The following is a 22,897-nucleotide window of genomic DNA, read 5'->3' on the forward strand; positions in this document are numbered from 1 at the left end:
TTTCCTCGCTGACCTGTCCAGTCGCTGTTGCTAAGACAAGCATAGAAGGGAGTTAACTGAGCATTCCTATTTGCTGTGACCACACCGCAAAATGTGTCTGTCTCCTCCATCTTTCTCTGCTATTGATGTTTACTTACTGGTAACACCCACTTGACCAGTAAAGAACCTTTGCATGGTCATCACAATGCAAGGATAAGCATGTATGAGAGTGGGAATGCTAGAGCAAGTGTTTCTTTTCACATTCTACAGAAACCAGTGATTTCTATGTGTGCCACAAAATGTTGTGTAAGGAGTGTATTAGAATCCCTCGTGACTAAGTTATCTGAGAAAGAGATCGGGAAATTTGTATACCTTATGCAAATAGATATCCTTTGTTTTGGTGCTATTGCTTCTGAGCTTAAGGAAGGATTTGTGAATAGTCTTATGCTGAAACATAGCACCTCTCATAATGATTGGAAAATGGTTAGTTTAAGCCACATTTACAGGAATTTCTCTTCATTACATTAATTTTTTGTTTCCTTTTTGGATTAAGAGATTTTTAAACTGTCCCTCTCATTTGATATATAGCCATAGAGTTTGTGTGACTTTCTTTGCTCTAGGTTTTTACCAGCACTGAATAGTCAGGGAAGAATGGCAGGGGTAGGGGTCCCAGGGTGAACTTTGCTTGCAGTGTAGTACATGTGCTTTAAGAATCTTGCCTGTACCCTGTGATCTTCAAAGCTCCTGCAGCTGATCTGGGCATGGGGAGGGCAAATGGCACAAAATACTTTAAGTAATTTCCTGCTGCGGTTGGTCTTTGGTTTCTGACTGTCACCTGGCTTCGTTCTTTCATTTCCAGGCATTGTGAGAATAAAAATAAGCACAGGAGAAATACCAGGTTTGCTTTCCAAGGTAATAAAAGAAAGACATCGTTGAATCGGGGGGTAGAGTATGTGAAACAGGAGGAACTTTGCTTGCTTGCCTTCTGATGTTCGGATCGTCAGAAATGCTGCCACACATCAAAAACTTTGTGTAAAGTCTTCTGTTGATACAATTAATTTGTTACTAAAAATTAATTTAGACTGTCTTAACTAATTGATAAAATTGAAAGAGAAACTTGGCTTTGTAGAATCTCTCTCCCCTAGGAAAAGTTACTGACTTAAGACCCTTTTGAAAGATTTTGTGGTCATAGTTTACAAAACCTAGACAATAAAAAAAATTCTCTTTATATGTTTTCTGTAGGAAGTCTTTATTTTTCTTTCGGAAATTTGCTTTAAAAACTCTCAGACAGTGATAAATTCTTTATATAGTTTGTATACATTTAAGTCTCTCATGCTAAGAGCCTCTTATATCTGGGTTCTCATGATAAGCCATCAATGAGAATATTTTTAATTTGGTCACTTATCGATTAGTTTATCTGTACTAATTGGGGAAAAAGACAAGGCAAAATTTTAAATAAAAAGGATTTGTTAATAATTTTAAAAGCCAATTCAGAAATAAGCTAATAGATTGTATCTTACTAGGGGTTATTAGGGGATATATTTTATGATATTTATTTATAATTAGTATTTCATTTATGTGCAAATGAGTTCCAAATTGAAGTTATTTGAAAACAGTTATTTTTAAGAAATTTTAGCATTTGCATGTAACTGATTTTATAATTATGTAGAAAAGTTTTATAAGTAAATATATTTCAGCCCACTTTAAACATCAAGTTTCATATACACAAAATTTAACTACTCAGCTGAGAACACAGCAGACGTTTTTTATTGTCTACTTTGAGACAAGTAACCTCCTTTCTTAATAGAAACCTCTCAGTTTTAAAAATATTTCACTTAAAGGGGATATTTACTTACCTTCATAAAAAGCAATAACTGCAGAAACCTCTCAGTTTTAAAAATATTTCACTTAAAGGGGATATTTACTCATCTTCATAAAAAGCAATAACTGCATAATTTAAGGTAGTATAAGGCATGATACATTTCTTTTTAATCTGTTGTGTGCTTTCTATCCCAGCTGTTCTTGTAGAAGTTGTTTCACTTCCTTTTCAGGCCATGGTTGAGAAGTATGTCTCACTTAAGTTACCTTCTAGGAGTCTCAGGACATGTGACTGAACTGGGATAAAAGTTAAGGCTGTATGACATTTTTGATGTCTTCAGTGTGCAAAATTTAAGCCTGTGCCTCCATAAATAGATAGCAGTGAGATCTTCTGATCTCATAAGCATAATTTTTATTTATGAAAGATTTTAGGCTTATCCACATTGTATTAAAAAGTTCTTTTGCATTCTTTGCTTTGAACTGATAGTTTTGTAATAATAAAAAAAAAAAGCCCAACGTAACAGTGTTTTAGTAGGTTCTCTTCCTCAGGTGGCTATTGTAATTTGCTTTAAGTGGTTGCATGGGGTAGAGGGGACTTCAATGTATGATATATTTAGGGGTTTAGGAAACAGGTGTACTCAGATGGCCGTGTCTTAGTACAAAATTTTTTGAGAGTAAACTGTTAGACGTATTTGTTTAGTTCCCCACATGCTTTTGGAGAATATAGAATAATAAAAGCTTAAAAACAAGTATCCTTTCATTTAGAAAGCCTACCTGGCTGCCTTTTTTCTCCTATTTCTTATCCTCTTGTTTTTATTTCACTGTGTTCACTTCTAGAATCACTTTAATACCACAGATTATATGTCTGACAATTTGTAAATCAAACACGGGGTTTACAAATAAATGTGGTTCCACACAGCATCCACTCATTAACTTACTGCCTTCTCATTCACCTGTTTCGAAGATGTCCTAGGAGGGACCAAGAGAGCAGCACACACAGCCAGAAGTTTGCCCTAAGAAAGTTGATCCCCAGAAACTCATTGACTCTTGAAGTATGGAATATTTTTGCCTACCCAAAAATCTTTTGAGGTAAATCCATGAACCAGGTTTAATGTTAATTGTTTTACGGAGTGATCTAAATCTCAGCAATCCTGCCTTGAATAGGTCAGGGTCTCCTTAAAGGTGGGCAGGTTTAATTTTGAATCAACATTTGACTCTTAGTCTGCTCATAAGTACTGAGGGCCATATGCAAAATAATTTAAAAAAAACCTCCCAATTTTGATTTGTAGGTATGTCTATGTCTACAACTACTTCTGGATACAAAGGGGAAAATCCAGTTGTTACCAGGGCCCAATGTCATAGTGTAGAAGTTAAGTAGAGAATTTTAACCTCTGGTACATATTGAAAGATACTGCTTTGTATATAGGCAACATACAAAGATAGATAATTTTATAGATAATTTTTATTGCCTCCCCAAATAGCTTTGCACTATTTATTCGAGTCAGTGTTAGCAAAAGTCTTAATTAGTAACAGAATAAATGACAGTTACTATGCTTCTAAAGCAGAAAGAGTACATAGTCCTCTGAAGGTTAATAACTACACTGCTGTCACAAAGTATGTTGGTATTATATATGCCATGGCTTTGATTCTCATCACCTTGTAACATATTTGAAGGGATCTATAAGCTGCCAGATATTCCAACATGGCTAAATGAGTTCCTGGAAACATCAAAGCCAGGTATCAAAAGCCAGCTATGTTTCGTGCGCCTGTGAAATTTCTTGAGCAGCAGCAAACATACCCATCTGTCATGCCTGTCTCAAGTCTGTAGCAGAAGAGCCTAAATTCTCTCCATATTGCATTTGATCTTTATCCTTCTATCATTATGACCCTTAGTTTGGGGAGACGTTTTCACTTTACATCATAGTAATAAATAATTGTGTCTGATTAATCCAGCTGATGAGGGTGGGTGTTGATTAGTTTGAGGTCACAGGTTTATCCTTGTAGAAACCAGTTAACTTTTATAGGCAGGAAGCCAAGGTTCCGACGTCTAACCCACCTGGTTAAAACTGTACAGAGTAGCGTCCAGAAAACTTTATACTTAATTGACCTTTGCTAAAGTCTGAGTTCTATATCTTATTTGCATCATCTTCCCACTTAAATGTAGTCTGTCTCCTGTGACTCCTGTTTCATTTAATGGCACCATTATCCAGTCATCCAGCTCAGAAACATGGGACACATCCTGGACCCTTTCTACTCCCTTCAGCCCCTCCGTGCAGTTAGAGTCTAACTCTTAAATACACTCAAATCATCCTCACTGTTACCTCCTGAGTTCTCTACCATCATTTGCCTTATATGCAGTTCTAGTAGCTATAGGTGGCTAAGCATAGAATAATAAATATTAATAATAAACATGCTAATAAATATTTAGCAAATAAGGGCCTGTCTCCAGCCTTCCCCCACCTTCCTTTACCAAAAATAAACAAATCAGTCCTCCATACCACTACTGTTGGAGTGATGTTTATAAAAAGGCAAGTCTGACCCTTTTTGAAACCCACCAGTGATTCCTGCTGCCCACAGAATCAAGTCCTAACTTCTTAACCTAGCATACAAAGCTCTTCATTATCTGGCCCCAGCCAGCCTATCCAGTCCAGTCTTACCTCGTATCATCCCACTCACACACACATACACCCTGACCTCCCACATGAACTGCATGTGCTGCCCACTCTGGGTCTCTTGTGCCTCACTTGGTTGGCTTCTACACATGTCGGTCACTCTGCATGTGGTGTCCTGCCTCTCATTGTCTGCCTGGTGGCTGGCCAAACTTGGCTCCCATTTCATCCACTCTGGGACACCTTCCTTGACCACCTTGCGTGACCACCTTCCCAGCACAGTTAGGCCCTCTGCCTCTGGATTGTTCCAGACCACCTTTGTGCCACATTTCACATTGTGCCACAGGGTTTGCTTGTCTCTCTCTCTCCCCACTGACTTTTGGGTATTTTGCCTTTTTCATCTTCTTATCCTAACATGTAGTCCAGTGCCTAATCAGTGTGTCTACTTAAGATTACTTTCGTTTGTTTTCAATTGTCACATTTCTTTCTTGGTTTCAAACAATTTATAGAGAAATTGCCTAAAACGGTTACACTCTCCTGAGCTCCCAAATGCATAGTCCCAAGAACTATTTATCCAGCGAAGAGATCATGTCCTGACTAATTTCTGTTTCATTCAGCAACTGTTCTTTAATAGTTTTGGTTTTCATTATGGGTCTTATTATTTATATCGCAGGCCCTTTTTACTTTTTAGTATCTGAAATATACATAGAAATGGTGTGTGGGGCAGACTTTCTGACTTAGTGTGGGTGTTGGTGCTCTATGTGTTGTTAATATATGTTGGAAATGTTGGTATGTCAAGGTATTTGTTAAGTAGGAAGAAAACCACTGTTAGAAAGCATCTAAGTTATGAGAATGGGTGTCCTTTTCAGAATTTTTAATTAGTTTTGTATCTGGATTCTTGTATTGGTATATGTGGTGGTATGTTTGTTGGTGAAGCATGTGGACACAGAATTGTTAATATTTCAGCAGTTCATGTTCATTCTTCCCATCAAAGCAAAAATCAGCAATCTGTTCACAATATTTTTTTTTAATTTTTTTTGTGGTACGCGGGCCTCCCACTGTTGTGGCCTCTCCCATTGCGGAGCACAGGCTCCGGACGCGCAGGCTCAGCAGCCATGGCTCACGGGCCCAGCCGCTCCACAGCACGCGGGGTCCTCCCAGGCCGGGGCATGACCCCGTGTCCCCTGCATCAGCAGGTGGACTCTCAACCACTGCGCCACCAGGGAAACCCCTGTTTTTTTAAATTAATCATGATAAGGTTATATTTTGGGTGAGTCCAGATTGATTGATTGTAGCCACATGATATATTTAACGAAATCTAAATCCTACTGCGCAGTGGCTATCTCCCATACTCACTCTTTTCTGGCCATCCCTCAGTAGGGCTACCATTAAGTCAGATAGGGTTCTCATCTGCCAGGATGATTGCATCTTGCCTTTACGAAGCCCTATCCTCCCCACCTCCACCCCCATCTCTAGCACTGTCTCTGTTGCTCAGTTTTTACACATCCTGTATTTACTACTTTGACCTTTTACCACAATCTGCTCAATACTCTAAATTCCAACCTTTATTTAAGGCTCTGAGACCCTGGACTTACCGCCTTATTAGCTCATGGCCCGACATCTCTCACAGTGTCTGTTATATATCCTGTTCACATTTTCTCATCTCTTATGTACCCTTGTTTAGGTTTCCTTTTCCATCTCTCTGTTCCTGTCCTTCCCTGTCCCTACCCTTCAAGCAAAATGCTGGAAGAACTCTTTTTTTTTCTTGTTCTTCCACACAACCTTCACTTACTGGTAATTATTTCCTATTAAACTATTCCTAAAATTCTTTCTCTTACAGAAAGCTATCTTGGATTGATACTGGAAAGCCTCTTACTTTTCCTGACCTTTATCCATTCCTGGAGGAGTAGCCATCTCCTCTCCCATAATGCTGCATTATTCTATTCTTCATCCTCTCCTTCTATTCTTTGTCCTCTCATTCTTTGTCCTCTCATTCCCAGAGTGTACTTGCCACCCATGAGTTTAAATAGGCAAATGTACTGCTTCTTTGGTTTTAGATTTTGTTAGTTATTTCCCTCTTGAAGCCCTGGAAGCCAGGGACTACATCTGCTTAATTATTTGTGTATTGCCTTACAGCCCACCATCACCATTTCCACACACACGACTCATAACTGCTTTCTGGTAACATGAAACAATGGCTTGATAAGAGTGGTAGATGTTGAACATTTGGCATTCGTGTTGCATGAATTTTACACGGATGCAAATTGAGGAGAATAAAAACTCTTGGCTTTGGTTTTTGTTTTTTTGGCTGCATTGGGTCTTTGTTGCTGCACACAGGCTTTCTCTAGTCCCGGCGAGCGGGGGCTACTTTTCTTTGTAGTGCGCGGGCTTCTCACCGCCGTGTCTTCTCTTGTTGCGGAGCACAGGCTCTAGGCGCGCGGGCTTCAGTAGTTGTAGCACATGGGCTTCAGTAGTTGTGGCTCACGGGCTCTAGAGTGCAGGCTCAGTAGTTGTGGTGCACGGGCTTAGTTGCTTCACGGCTGTCGGATCTTCCCGGACCAGGGCTCGAACCCATGTCCCCTGCATTGGCAGGCGGATTCTTAACCACTGCACCACCAGGGAAGTCCCGGCTTTGGATTTTTTAAGGATTCCCTGTTTAAGGGAGAGCAGGTGGTAAAATTAATCTTATAAAAAGATGTTTTTCAGATTTGTTGTTTTGTCTCTGTCAACTCTACTAAAGCATATTGAAAATCAAATAGAGCTAAAACAGTACTTTGATACATCAATCCACAGAACAGTTGATTGTAGTAAATTAGGATTTGTCATAAAAATTTCATAATGCCCAAAGGACTGAAGTACACAGAGAATGTAGCAAAAGCTGCAGTTTTAGATGTCTTTCTCATGCAAATCATTATCTATGAAGTCTTAATAATACAGGAGTAAACAGAAATTGCTAGAGAGATGTCCAGAATAAAATCTGATACTTGAATAGCAAAAAGCATTGGCTGTTTATATTATAATGTATGTTATTAACATAATGGCTGCTCTTCTAGAAGAGTACCTTCTTAGAATAGGTCCTTCTACTCTTCTCTTCGTAGAAGAGTACCTTCTAGCCCTCATCATGGTACTTCAATATCTACCTTAGCATATTAAAGGGACTGAGGAGTGGCTGCAGTAAGTAAATTGTTTAACTTTGTGTAACCAAGTGTTTCAAACTTTTGACCACAGAATGCTTTTTGCCCAGAATACCTATTAACAGTCCTTGAAACAAATGTTCCAAGAGCAGTCTGGAGCGTCACACTAACCAACAAAACCCATAGATGAAAATTAATACCTTTTTCAAAATCCTGATTTACTGAAAGGACATATGTTAATTATTGGGAATATCTGTCCAAACACCTGGATTTCACCTGAGCCAGTTTTGAGTGCCACTGGATCTGGAGTATTTGGATGTGTGTTATAGTCATTTAGAAATCTGTGGTTGAAAGAATGTATTTGGAAGCTTAGTCACTCTGCTTATATCTGTGATGTTATTATTTTATGTTTTCTTAGGGAAGTTTTGAAATATACATGAAGAGAGAAAAATAAAATGAACATTTTGCCATTAATGGTTCAGATGTTTCAAACACTAGATGAAGTTCCATTAAAAAAGCAACACACGTTTTTTAGACCACCCTTTATAAATTAATTTTTTAGGTGATTCTGATTTATATAGCAGGACACACACACACACACGTAGAGTGCTTATTAAGCAGCAGCAGACCAGATAACAGAATGATGAAACTATTCTCATAGCTGAACTTTACAGTAATCCAAACTATTTTTTCTCATGTTTCGTCAACTTTTTTTTCTACCCACAGGATAAAGGACAATGTTGATGTCGGGTAGATTAGCAGTACTTGCCTCATTTGGGGTCATTTTATTTTTCCTGTCTTTCATCAGACAATATTGTGTATTCCTATGTTGACTTACGAAAACTGATGCCTCTTGAAAAAGAGAAGTTCGTTTCTCTGTCTGCTTTCTGTGTCAGCTTCATCCTAGAGCTGACTCCCTGATTGGTTGAGACCAGGTTTGGCTCATCCCACTGTGGTAGGGAGGGTGGGACTGTGTTGATTGGTTTAGGCCAGTGATGTTATGGGATAATCAATCCCTACTCCATGGCTTGCACGTTTTGGTCTTAAGGCATATACGAAATGGGGAAAAAAACAGCAATGATGTCCTTTTACTCCAGACAAGACAAGCTTTGAAAATTCTACAGTATGCTATACTAGATATTTGTAATGTCACATGAGATGTTTAGATATTTCCATTATTTATTAACACTTCATTTTTTTCTCGGGTCTTTTTAGAGGACAAGAATTTTGGGCAGATTTGAATTCCATGAATGTGTATGAAACAACTGAATTTGACCAACTACGAAGGCTGTCCACACCACCCTCTAGCAATGTCAACTCTATTTACCACACAGTCTGGAAATTCTTCTGTAGGGACCACTTTGGATGGAGAGAGTATCCTGAGGTATTTACAGGTTCTTTTTCCCAAAAGTGCGTTTTTGTCTTTCACTGTTCCTTTTCAACGATGACTAGACAGAACCGCAGATCAAAGAACTTATGGATGTAAAATTGAGTCTTGTTGATATGCGTAACGCTTTTCTCTCTTGATTTTTCTGAAAATATATTTTTTTCCATTAATCTGTAACCCATAAATAGAATACCACTATTATCAGAGAGAAAATGCTTTTCCCAGTATCCTTCTTTTTTTTTTTTTTTTTTTTTAAGATGTTGGGGGTAGGAGTTTATTAATTAATTAATTTATTTTTGCTGTGTTGGGTCTTCATTTCTGTGCGAGGGCTTTCTCTAGTTGTGGCAAGCGGGGGCTACTCTTCATCGCGGTGCTCGGGCCTCTCACTATTGCGGCCTCTCTTGTTGCGGAGCACAGGCTCCAGACGCGCACGCAGGCTTAGTACTTGTGGCTCACGGGCCTAGTTGCTCCGTGGCATGTGGGATCCTCCCAGACCAGGGCTCAAACCCGTGTCCCCTGCATTAGCAGGCAGATTCTCAACCACTGCGCCACCAGAGAAGCCCTTCCCAGTATCTTATACTATAGGAGCCAAGTATTTAATACTTGGTAAGTACTCAGACTCAGTGCTGCCTTTGGAGTAATTTTAATGAGATGAGCACTGGTGTAACTTTTGGCTATATCTGGCTCCTGGTGGTTGGATCATGTGTTACACTATTAGCAGTTTAGAAGTCTAGGGGGAAACAATCACCCTTAAGCTCCTGGAAGAAGTACTTGAAAATGTTTACTGAACTGGGTCAGGCAAATCAGTCATTTAAAATTCTATCACATGTGCACATGCATCCTTAGTCTGAGATGGTAAGAATAGCTCATGCATCACAAAGTGAGGTTTTAAAATGATGGTGGTTTATTTTGCCTGTGAATGAGAATTCTGAGTCACATTTAAATGCCCTGAAATGGACTTAAAGATTAATTTCACATTCCAAAGATCTGACTTCTTCAATTTGATTAAGTTTATTTCCAGTATTACAAAAAGGGAGAATTGACTTATCTACCTTAGGTTTTCTTTTAAGGCAATAGCAAAAGAAAATGACCTAGTATGTTAATTAGTGTAAAACACAATATTGAGTTAAAATTTCTGTCTCGTAAGTAGTCACTGGGATCTAATACCTTTCAAAGAGAATAAGAGGCTGTTTAAAATGTATCCTCAGAATAGTTGGACTGTCCCTGTGTTTTTCCTCAGAGAGGTTTCTTGGGTTTGGAACTTAATTGGTTTATTTGAACTGTATATATTACCATCTTTAATCCTGTTCTGAAACTCCCTTAAGAAATATTAAAAAAAAAAATCTCCAGGACATTCTTAAAGCCTCAAAATAGAATAGACTAATCCTTCACATGTTTCATAAGGTGGAAATCCATGTTCTGAACAGGAAGCATTTTTCTATTCTGCATCTTTAAAGAAAATAAAATTCCTACGTGTAACAGGAGGTAATTTGACTCACTGTACTTTATTGAAACACTTCTGATGTTAATAGCAAAGTTAACTATTTTTACCTTTAGTTACATTAACATTTTTCATATTTTATAGTGGCTATTTACCATTTATTACTTTTTTAACTTGCTTTTTTTTTTCTTTACCTTCTGTTTTCTACTCCATAGTCTGTTATTCGATTGATTGAAGAAGCCAACTCTCGGGGTTTGAAAGAGGTCCGATTTATGATGTGGAACAACCACTACATTCTTCACAACTCATTCTTCAGGAGAGAAATAAAGAGGAGACCCCTCTTCCGTTCCTGTTTTATACTGCTTCCATATTTACAGTAAGTGTCCAGCAGAAAGTCTCATCTTTACTTCCATTTATGTAAATGTACACTTAATGCCAAAGAGAAAAAGACTGTAAAAGACTAACTTGATTATTACCTCTAGAATATAAAATTCTGAGTTATTCTTTAGATTTAATTCTTCAAAAAATATAGTTCAGATAAGCTGCAATTAACCCAACACTAAAAGAGTGAGTATCCTATTGGATTTTTTGAACTGAAAAGCAGAGTTAACATTTTTCCACAGCTAAAAGTACTTATACAGTATCTGGAATAAGGCAGAGTTTGCATTTGCCTCCTTCTTGGAAGATTGAGATACCCTTCCATGTTATGGGACTATTTCCCAGCCCAGGTAAACTGCCTTGGCAAGTAGAGAGAGAGTCCCTCAAGGTGGTGTTCTCCATTCTTCTTCCTTGAGTGAATTTGCATGGGAAGAATTCACCTTTTCAAATAATTTGCATTCTCATTTGCTCAGTAAGCCCCATCTTCCTATAATACTCACTAAAATTACCTGTCATACTTTTAGGTCGAGACTGAACTCATCCTTCTGAATTATAGGTGAGCTCTCCTTCCATTTTCCCAAGTGCCATTTTTCTTTTCCCTCTCTAGAGAGCCCACTGGCACATCTCCATAGGTCCCAAAAGCTGGGGAACATTACCATTAGCAAGGCCATGTCTGAAAGGTAGTATCTCTAGGGAAATCATTATCTACTCCAGTCAGATACACCATATTTAGAGCTTGATTTTTAAAATGCTACTAGGTTTACTTGGTTTTATGAACTGGGGAAGTCTAGGGTAATATAGGTTGGTCTCTTCTGCTGATCTTTGAGGTAAAAATCTTCTTTTATATTCTTATTAGTAGTTTTTTATTCCAAGCCCAAAGTGTGTTTTTCCCAGATCATTATGGCAGAGTGTTAATGATTCTAATTCTGAGATTGCAAAGGGAACATTAAAAACAAAATATAAACAAAAATCCCTGAAATGCTAGGTACCCAAAAACAATTTGTTAATAAGGCAGATTTTAGAAATATATATATTGACCTGAGGTAGATACGTGCTTTCTTCTTAGTTCAAGTTAAGGGTTTTTTTTTATTATTATTAGAAACTAATAAAAATGCCATTTCACTAGCACAGCTGGAGATAGTGTCAGCGTCCAGTAGTTAGGAACATATTGTCCTCCTAGTGAGACGGTAGAACTCATTAGTGAGACCGGCAGCTTGGCAAGCTGAGCCAATCAAGGAGATGCAGCTTCTGTGAGAGAGGAAGAATGCTCAGTCAGGTGCTGCAGTGTTGGGGGAGTTGTACAGAATAGTGAAAATTGATTTGTTTCCATCCTAAGTAATGATGGAATACCCTCTTCCCCCCACTGTTTTTTAAACTTAGGCTTGTGTTGTAGAAGTATGAACTGTAAAAATAATATGAGCAGTAGTAGAATTAATGCCACAGATATGGCCTTCCTATTTATAACATAGGCTTACAAGAGAACAAAGAAAGTCACTCTCTTTTCTTTTTAAAATTTCCTAGTTTAGTCTTCTTATCTGGAACGGTGATCATCAGGTATAAAGTAGTAGCTTAGCAAGTCAAAGAGATAGTGCAGACATTTCAAGAGGAAAAGAGCAGAGGAGCACCAAGTTCACCAGGGTGGAATGGGTAAATGCAGCCTTCAGTTCCTATCTGCCCTAGAGTCTGGGGCTGGCCTAGAGGGCAGAAAGAGGTGGGAGACTAATTCCAAAAAGCAGATTTCAGAAGTAGATTTCTAGAGAGACTGTGATCTTAGCCAGGAAGAAAATTTTGTTTTTAAGTGTTAGCAAACACAAAGGGTCAAAGAAAAACATAGGTGTCAAAAAGGCCACAATTATCAGGGAATCAGAGATGCCTAAGAATTGGGAATGCTGGAGTAGGGAGGTGGAGGGTGAGGCGAGGGCTTAGTTCATGAATTACGGCAAAAGCTTGGCTCTTTTTAAACGAGGGTTTCCCTGCTTTTTTTCCCCTTCCAGTTTTACTGACATATAATTGACATAAAACACTGTATAAGTTGAAAATGTACAGCATAATGACTTAATATATGTATATGTTGTAAAATGGCTACCACAATCAAGTTTAGCTAACATTCCTCATAGTTAAAATTTTTTTCCATGTGCTTGCTGATTTTTAATAGGGCTGATAAAAAGGATCTTATTCTTTAATATTCTTAGAATACTTGAGCTAAGGCTGCATAAGCACACAAATAGCAGATTTAGAGGTTTGGAAGTCCATTTCAGCTGGAAGGACATCTGCCCTGTGCAATCACCTCATGGTCATGAGAAGGCCTGAGAGGATTTCTTTGACTCCTCCCCAAAAAGGATAAAATTAATTTTTACTTCATCACTGAAGTTAGGTTAGGAAACGTCTTTCAGAACGGCCAGGGGAGGGAAGGAGAGTGATAAAAGGTGACCTTGGATTAGGAAAATTTGTTCTTCAGAGGCCCTTGAGTACAAGTGCCGTAGCCTTTGACTTTGCCTCTCTAAAGAAGGCTGGTTACGGTGTGGGAAGCTCACAGTATGTCATTGGAATACCCATGAGCTGAATACAAACTCAGCATTCTTGGAAAATAAAGCTACATTTGTAACTGTGCTTAAAATATGTATTTTTAACCCATGGTAACCAGACTGTAGAGTTCCATCAGACAGAGTCTATATACATTTTTATGTTTTAGCCCAATTAAGATGTTGGCTTATTAAAAGTAAGCATCCATGGGTAAGAATGGATGCTTAACCAAATACATAAAATCTGATTTAATGTCTTAGGATAGATGGGATTTATTTACACAGGCTCATCTTCAAGCATGTGTAAGGAAATAATAGATCCCCCAGTCCCCTGAAAAAGAAAAGGAGACATTTGAAGCTTTCATTTTGTGAAACTGATTTCTAGGCAGGAGTGCTAGCAGAAGGAAATGGAACAGTCTCTTCTATTGTCAGTGCCACGTTTTCAGTATGGCTGTGACAGCCTAAAACCTATTTTGGGCAGAGTGGTTGGGAGAATCTTACCTTCCTCCTTCAATCCAGAAACCTCTGTTGGTAACTTCAGCTCCTAAGAATACTGGGAAAACTGGTGAGTTAGGACTTACACTCTTTGCAGAGCAGGGATAGAGGGAACAGCTAAAAATAAGGAGCTTATAGCCTGTGTTTCCTGCCATTCCTCGAGAATGGTGATGGCTTTTTAAGGGGTTACAGACCTATCAGAGTCTGATTAAAGCAGTAGGGGCCTCTCTTCAAAAAAAATGTACCAGTGAAGGAAGGCTCTGGAGGAATCTGTCAGGGCTTTGTGAAAATGCTCCAGAAGATAAGAACTGTTGTGCCCTCTGTCACGAAGGTTGGGGAAAACAGCACCCCTTTAGATCTGCTCCTGAACTTAAAAGCAGAATCCTGTGGGATTCTGCAAGCCCTGGATCCACCCAGAACTCTGCCTCTGTCTAACAAAGGGACTTTGAGGCACATTAGTCATAGGCACAGCTACTTGAAGGAGGTGGGGGGTGTAGAGGAGGCAGGTTGTACCTTTATAGCAAGCCGTCTCCTAAAGGTCAAAAGGCTGTGGGGTAGTGACAATGGTAGTGGGAATCAGGCAGACCTGAACTGCAATCCTGGTATCCATCCATCATTTTCAAGCCTTGTTTAAAGATAAAAAAAGAAGACAAAGAAGAAGAAAGTATATGTACATGTGAATTGTGAAATACATGGAAATGGAAGGAGTATGCGCTTAGAAACTAGATAGGCCTGTCTCTGTTCTTTACTAGCTGTGCTGACAGTTTCTTGATTTGAAAAGTGGGGATAACCAAGCCATTGTGTGGGACTATGACAAGTAGTGACACTGGGTGTGAAGTGCCTGGTCCACAGTATGTGCTTAGTGTAAGGTGGCTGTTGGTTAATATCCTCCTGGAGATTAGATGCATGTTCACCTATTGTTGTAACCTCTGTGTCCCAAAGCTCTTTTGAAAATTTCAGTTTCCTAATCCATTTGGCAGACTTAGGGCTTCCCCGTGACCACTGTATGCTGATGAGTGGAGTAGTACCCCAGCCCTGAATCTGGGTCTCAGGGTCAGGATTATCTTTCTCTCTGCTTCTTCCCTTTCGCTGTGTTTTGAAAATGGCTAAGAAAAATGATTTAAATCATTTAATCAGGCAGGAATAAGTAACTGCTTGTCTAAACTCATCCTTCAAAGTAACAGACCTGAATTTAAGGTTCAAGGATATTCTAGTGTCTAGGGCTTAAAGTAATTAGCTCCATCTTAAGCACATCTAAAGCTATAACATTTGAATTGTATTGATGGTTTTGTTGTTATATGTGATATTTAAAACTGAAGCAAATGCCAGCTTTCAATGCCTACTCCATGATTTGTTTTTATACAAAAACCAAAGTATAAGCTTTTTATTTTTAATATTTTCTGTCATCTCCCTGTAAGCTCCCTCTTGCCCTGCTTCACTTTGCTTCACCTTGCCTCCACTCACTATGCTTCCCCATGTACACAGCCTCTAGCAATGATACGTTTTGTGCTTAGTACAGCAAAGTTTGAGGAACGTATATAAATTGTTCCTCCCTTGAAACGGAGCATAACTATATAGGCAAAAGAGGAATCCAGGATTCAGAAGGTAAAGATATTTATAAATTGGCACTTGCTTGCTTGCCTTGCAGCAGTACATTCCAGAGTTTTCTCCACAAGGAGGAGGCCAGGGGAAGCTAATAATAGGTTATCTCTATACAGGCAGTGTTAGCTCTAAGGGTTTTTTTTTCTTTAGTCGATAGCGTTTTCTATGTTGTTTTTTTTAAACAAGCATTGAAGCTATTCCAATTATACTATTAGATCCTGCTGTGGAGCACCGTGTGTGCGATGGAGGTTGTGACGTAGAGCACCTTACTGCCGAGGGTTCACACTGACGTTCTCCCTCCCCCTTCTAGGACACTCGGTGGTGTTCCCGCACAGGCACCTCCGCCTCTTGAAGCAACCTCATCATCACAAATCATCTGCCCAGATGGGGTCACCTCAGCAAACTTTTACCCTGAAACTTGGGTGTATATGCATCCATCTCAGGACTTCATCCAAGTGCCTGTTTCTGCAGAGGACAAAAGTTACCGAATCATTTATAATCTTTTTCATAAGACTGTGCCTGAGTTTAAATATAGAATTTTGCAAATACTGAGAGTCCAAAACCAGTTTCTTTGGGAGAAATATAAAAGGTGAGTCAGCAGTATGAAAAGTTCCAGAGCTTTTCTTGATGTAGCTAATGACAAATGCAGAACATAATAGTAGAGACTTGCATAGAACTTAATGTTGTATTTGTTCATATATTAACTCACATATAATTCTCATAAGAGACCCACAAGAAAGATTATTACGATCTGCATTTTACAGAAAGGAAACTGAGTCACAGAAAAGTTTGGTAACTTGCCACAGGTCATACAGCTAATATGATACAGGTGCTGGAATTTGAACCCAGGCAGTCTAGCACCAGAGGCCTTGTTCTTAATCACTTTACTATGCTGCCTCTCAAGTCAGCAACAAATTAATGTAATTCAGAGGGGATACATGTAGATTTGAGGAACCTCAGAATTAAGAGACTCTCAGGTTGGTGGAATTAGGTAAGGAAGTCACCCTGAGAAGATGTGAGAACTAGATTTGAAATGGAAGAGAGAGCAAGTGAACAAATGGTTGATGGAGAAAAAAGGGAAAGGGCTTTTCTTGTCTGCAGTGGAAAAGGTAAGTTTAAACTTTTAGTATGATCTTTGATGACATTCTGCCCTTGGTAGCTACTTTAACATTTCCTCCCCATTGAAACCATAAGAAGAAGTTTATGACTACATCATGCCTATTAGACTGATCTATACCTTCATTTTTCTGAATTCCCTGTCCACTCTTCGCCTTAGGAAAAAGGAGTATATGAACAGGAAAATGTTTGGCCGTGACAGAATAATAAATGAGAGACATTTATTTCATGGAACATCCCAGGATGTGGTAGATGGAATCTGCAAGCACAACTTTGACCCTCGAGTCTGTGGAAAGCATGCTACAATGTTTGGACAAGGCAGTTATTTTGCAAAGAAGGCAAGCTACTCGCATAACTTTTCTAAGAAGTCCTCCAAAGGAGTCCATTTCATGTTTCTGGCTAAAGTGCTAACTGGCAGATACACGATGGGCAGCCATGGCATGAGAAGGCCCCCTCCCATGAATCCCGGAAGTGTCACCAGTGACCTGTATGACTCTTGTGTGGATAATTTCTTTGAGCCTCAGATTTTTGTCATCTTCAATGATGACCAGAGTTACCCTTATTTTGTTATCCAGTATGAAGAAGTCAGTAACACTGTTTCCATTTGAAAAATCTTGGTACTGATAAATTATTTGTATAAACTCAATCCAGCATTTGTAGCAGGTTTTGGATGGGTGGGCCAGAGTGGGGAACAGCATTGACATTAATAGGGCACTTTTAAGACCCATTTTTTTTAAGTTGCCAGAAAGTGGAATTTTTTTTTAAAGAAAAACACAAGTTTTAAAATAACCACTTATTCTTTAATTATTTACTAATTGTTGTTAGTGTACTCAGTGTGGAAAAGACTACAGATTGCATACTCTTTTCATTCACACCTGTACATATAGGCAGCAGTGTTATTAGAAGCATTTTTTATAAAGAAACTGAACAGCCTAACTAATTACATGTGGCTTAAGCCTGGTAGAAGTTGGGCCAAATGAAATGGAGGCTGTGAACAAAGTGAGGATTCTATTTATTTACAAAGATTAAAACTGACTGGAATTAGTACTACCATATTTAATCCCTGTGCAAAGCATCACTGCTGTGGTGTAGGATAAGTTCATGACATTCTGGTGGGTGGAAAGAAATTTCTATTTCTGTCAGTAGGACTGAAATATGTCACCCAACCAGAGAACATCAATGACTTTAACTGTTCTGCAGAGTTTACCCGAGAACTCAGAGTTCTGTTTAGAGGAAGTAAGAAAAAAAAAAAAGGAACCATTTGAAAAGTTTGTCACCAGCAAAATTTTTCATTAACTAGTTACATGAAATGTGATTCTCGTGTTAAACTTCAGCGTTGGAAAACTCGGTCTCTTTCATTATCATCCCACCCCAGTTTGAAGGAGCTGGGCATCTAATTTGGTTAAAGCTAGTCTCGAGAATTATAAGTATTACCTTATTTTAGGGTTCCAGACCTAGGCCCTGACCAAAGGTTTTAGAGAAAGGAAGTACATCTGTAACTGAACTGGTCAGGCTTTTTACTGTGCTTTGCACAAAGTAGACCCTCAAAAGAAGTCTTTGTTGGCATGGAAATATTGTTAAAGGTGTAGCTCCCACCTTTCTGCCTGCTTTGCCAGATGTAGCTGGGTTCCCTGGCCAACTCTGTATTTTACACTACTTCACAGAAACACAGACTTGGAAATTGTGCCACTGGCCCAGCAGGAGCAGTGTTAGGTGAACATGCCACTGCCTCAGCTCAGAGAGGTAGCAGCTTGGTGTACTTCTCCTTAAGTAAAGCAAATGGACCTGGATTTATAAAAGCAGTAGTGGTTGTTCACAAAAGAATTCACCACGGAATTCTTTCAGGTACCAAGCTCCCCTAGTATGTTTGCAGTTATTTCATTTACACACAACCCTTCAGGAACTTCTGTGTTGTTGAAAGCAAGATCTATCTATCCTGATGTCTCAGTGACTCGGCCTGTTTAAGCACTTACCAGGGCTTCCACACAATAATTTATTTTGCCCTAGTAGACCTTGTTGTTTGCTGCCATTGGCATGAAGCAGCCAACTGAGGCTGGTACAGTTGTCCTTTCATTCAATTGTAACTTGTAAACCAGTGATTCCAATCTTTTTCAAGTTAAGACACCTTACCGTTGCTTATTTGATTTTATGAAACTTGTTCCATTTTTTCTCCCTAAAGGAAAAAAAAAGCTTTATGACATATTTATTTTTTTAATAAAACTGAGCAAAAATAAAAGTTCTGGTAATTCTTTAAAACTTTTTCTTGTGGTTTTGGTTCCATTTAAGACAACTGCGTTCAACACGTCGTGGGTGACCTGTAAATGCTGGTCGGTTGCTTGAATGAATGGGTGATTGAATGAATGAACAGACCTAACCAGACACTGCTGCCTAAACACTTGTGCTCTGAGAATCAGCAAAAAATACATTATCTGGCAGTCAACTATAAGTCACAAGAGAATAGTGAATATTTTATTTTGCAGGTAAGTGCTTGAGGGAAAGGGACAAGTTTTATTTCAGCAAACTGCTGTAGTAAAAAATATGACCAGGTTATCCCCTGCAACAAGTGCTGAAGGAAATAAAGTGTAAAAATCTCATCTGCTCTCAAGCACCTCTGCTTTCAGTTAACCTAAAGTGACCCAGTTGGTAAATGTGAGCTTCTCTGACAGTACTTTCTCTCCAGTGTAATGATTTTTAAATTCATGTATAGTATTGTATGTTCCAACTAAGCAAGAACTATGGAATCAGACTAAATTTTGTAATGGTTCCATGGATTTTAAAACATACTGAAAAGCATTCAGTAAATCTATCTCCCTACTGGCACAGCTGTAATTTACACCATTTCAGAAAGCTGGAACTCACTCTTAAAACTATGGTTAAGATTTTCAGAGGGAGTCTGCAAACTAAGATAGTCCAGTGTCATACAATTCTGTAGACAGGAAGGTTTATGTGTGCAAAGTTAATAAATATTGGGCCTTTGTATTTATAAATTCTAAAACCCAACTCCACCTTTTGTTATAAACCTCTTTTAGTAAATAGCTTAGATATAAAAATAATTATTAGGGCCTGAAATGCTGATCTTTGAGGAGGAATTTTTGTTATACTAGGTCTGAAAATGACTTTAAGAAAAAAGAATATATTCAATACCCAAACAGTCCTATATGGTCAGTTTAAATCAGGGGTTTTTCCCCCTCCTTTATTTAAGGAAGGTAAGATGGTTTCATGTGGTTAGTTTACTCATCTTTGTAGGTTTTTTTTTTTTTGGTTTTTAAGACTACAAATGATAAGAATGTTCCAACTTTGAGACCCTATAATGCAAATTTTTGTAAAGTGCTGTACAAATCAATAGTGTTTATTTACAAATTAAGAGCCCTAAGCAGTATGGAGGCTCCTCAAAAAACTAAAATAGAATTACCGTATGACCCAGCAGTCCCACTCCTGGGCATATGTCCAGACAAAACTCTAATTCAAAAAGATACATGCACCCCTATGTTCATAGCAGCATTATTCACAATAGCCAATACATGGAAACGACCTAAATGTCCATCAACAGATGAATGGGTAAAGAAGATGTGGTAAATATATACAGTGGGATATTAGCCATAAAAAAGAACGGAATAATGTCATTTGCAGCCACATGGATGCAACTAGAGATTATCACACCAAATGAAGTAAGAAAGAGAAAGACAAACACCATATGATATCATTTACATGTGGAATCTAAACTATGACATAAATGAACCTATCTACAAAACAAACAGACTCAGAGACATAGAAAACACTTGTGGTTGCCAAGGGGGAGGGGGGCAGGGAGAGGGATGGATTGGGAGTTTGGGGTTAGTAGATGCAAACCATTACATTTAGAATCCATAAACAAGGTCCTACCGTGTAGCACAGGGAACTATACCAGATCTCCTGGGATAAACCATAATGGAAAAGGATATAAAAAAAGAATGTATACATGTGTGTAACTGAGTCACTTTGCTATACAGCAGAAACTAGCATGACATTGTAAATCAAGTATACGTCAAAAAAAAGAAAAAGAAGCATTTTCCTTAAAAATGAGAGTGTTGGGTTTTAAAAACAGACCCATCTAGTTTATTGACTTAGGTACTCATTGCAGACAAGTTAGAGAAATAAAACAGTACTTTTCCTTAGCTTGCTTACCTTACTCATAAGCTATCATCATCATAGGTAGAAAAAGATGTTATCGAAGAGTTTCATCAGCATTATTAGTTGGTCTTATTGCTTTACTCACTCTTCAGCATATTTTTTGGGACACTAACGCTTGAATGGAACTCTCAGATGGCAGCTCTTTTAAGGCTTTAATCTTACATGAATGGAAGATTTGTGTGTTAGAAGTGTTTCATGAACACTGCTAAATCCTCCAAACCAAAGCAAAGATGCCCACCCACTTTGATGATGTCAGAATTTTATGGGCTTAATTGTTCTTAAGTACCTAATTAATAAGATGAAAAATGACCAAAAGCTTCTATGAATTCAGTGATCTTTTAAAGCAAATTCATATTAACATCACAACAGTATCTACGCTTGATATGTAGGATATATTTAGTCTACAGGCAACGTTTAGTGCTCACATGGATTAATGGGCTCCTTACAATAACTCCCATATGCTGCTAAAGTTTACAGCCAACAGGCTGGAAACCACTGGGCTAGACTCTTTCTATATTCAAGTTTTATGTCTATCTCAATTATATCCAGTCCTAAAACACCCTTAATCAAATCAGCTAAGAAGCTCAACCCAGTGTTCAAGAGCCTCTAACCCTTCTAAAATAACAAGTTTTAGGTGCCAACTTGTCATTTGTGGGGCCTTATGTCCACATACATCAGCTGCACTTCCGAGTGTTTCACAGCACATTAAGGACTGCATCTAACAGATCTGAGTGGCAAGAGAACACTAAACAGGTGCTATTCAATTATATGATAATGCAAGACTCTTCAATGCTAATATGAAATTCTTGTGCAACCATCAGTTTATAAATTTTTTTGAGGAACAGTGATGGATTTGGGCCATTAACGCACACTTTTCTGACAAAGGTCCTCCTTGAAGATTTGCATTTCATAGTATCTTGATTAAGGATTTAAATCACAATTTCTAAGCTGAGTTCAATGAACTGTTCCACTTAGGAGTAGCAGCCATAAATCTAATGAGAATTACTCTCAATGATCTAAGCCAACTGAACCCAGTAACTACAAGCTTTAGTTCCAACCACTCATAAATGTAGCTGAATTTCTTCTAAATGTAAATTTCTACCCATATGACTACATTTTCTAAAAATACAAGTTTGTGGTCTCATTTATAATTAACTTGTAGGCATATATAAGTCAGTGCTGGATAGGAGTAGGAATGCAGATTTTGTGAATCATTGTTACTCAATTTTGCAGTGCATTACTGTCATCAGAGAGCAGTGGCTTAGTCACAAGCCTGTCTGAGAAAGTTACACAATCTTAGTGTGTGGCTTGTGGACTGAGATAAAGAATGTAATGCAGCACAGTGCCTGGCTCATGGTATACAATCAAATTTTAGCCAGTGATAGTAATAATAGAAGTAGTAGTAGGGTAGGCTGAATAACGTCCCCAAAATATCCAAGTCCTAATCCCAGGAACCTGTGAATATATTATATGGCAAACAAGGCTTTGCAGACATGATTAAGGGTCTTGAGATGGGGAGATGATTCTGGATTATCCTAGGATGCCCAATGTAATCACAAGAGTTCTTGTAAGAGTGAGGCAGAAGGTCAGAAAGAGATTGGAAGATATTATGGTGCTGACTGTGAAGATGGAGGATGAGGCCATGAGCCAAAGAAGGCAGGTGGCCTTTAGGAGCTAGAAAAGGTAAGGAAACATGCTCCCTTAGAGCCTCCAGAAGGAACGCAGCCCTGCGGACACCTTGGCTTTAGGAATTCTGGCCTCCAGAACTTTTTAAGATAATACATTTGTGTTATTTTAAGCTACAAGTTGGGTAATTTGTAACAACAACAATAGGAAGCTAATACAAGAAGTAAATATAATAAAAACTATGTTGAAGAATCATCAGGAAGCTGTTCTAATATAAATCAGTAATTAAAAAGAACACTACAAATATGAAAAATTCCAACACTTGTTGGAAATTTTTTAAAGGTTATGTGAAATCCCAAGAGAGTAGGCCGCCCGTGGCTTCCCAGGAGTGGTATACACGCATACCAAAGACAAACCTCACTTAAAATAAGGCTGCTTCTAAGAGGTATTTAAAGACTGAATAAAGACAAGCACTGTAGTTGGTCAGATAGCCCAGTCTTCATGAAAGACGGGAGAGAAAGCAAATTGCTTTTGAGAAATGGTTGGTGAAAAAGATGTAGGGATGAAAAATGTTAGCACTGAGATTGTCTAATAGTGGGTTTACTTTGAAGATTCAAGCC

General features: G+C 38.5%; 1 protein-coding gene across 2 annotated transcripts in view; it reads left to right on the plus strand.

The window, feature by feature from the left end:
* Positions 1 to 18,724, plus strand: part of TIPARP (TCDD inducible poly(ADP-ribose) polymerase) — a 28,603-nt gene extending 9,879 nt beyond the window's left edge. For both annotated transcript variants that reach the window (XM_060099063.1, XM_060099064.1), the window contains exons 3-6: positions 8,756 to 8,924; positions 10,584 to 10,744; positions 15,676 to 15,954; positions 16,642 to 18,724. In XM_060099063.1, coding sequence (XP_059955046.1) covers positions 8,756 to 8,924; positions 10,584 to 10,744; positions 15,676 to 15,954; positions 16,642 to 17,089 — 1,057 coding nt within the window. In that variant the 3' untranslated portion in view covers positions 17,090 to 18,724. The remainder of the gene's footprint in view (positions 1 to 8,755; positions 8,925 to 10,583; positions 10,745 to 15,675; positions 15,955 to 16,641) is intronic.
* The last annotated feature ends 4,173 nt before the right edge of the window (positions 18,725 to 22,897 follow it).

This window comes from Mesoplodon densirostris, chromosome 5 (genome assembly GCF_025265405.1).
Source record: "Mesoplodon densirostris isolate mMesDen1 chromosome 5, mMesDen1 primary haplotype, whole genome shotgun sequence".
NCBI classification, from domain to species: domain Eukaryota; kingdom Metazoa; phylum Chordata; class Mammalia; order Artiodactyla; family Ziphiidae; genus Mesoplodon; species Mesoplodon densirostris.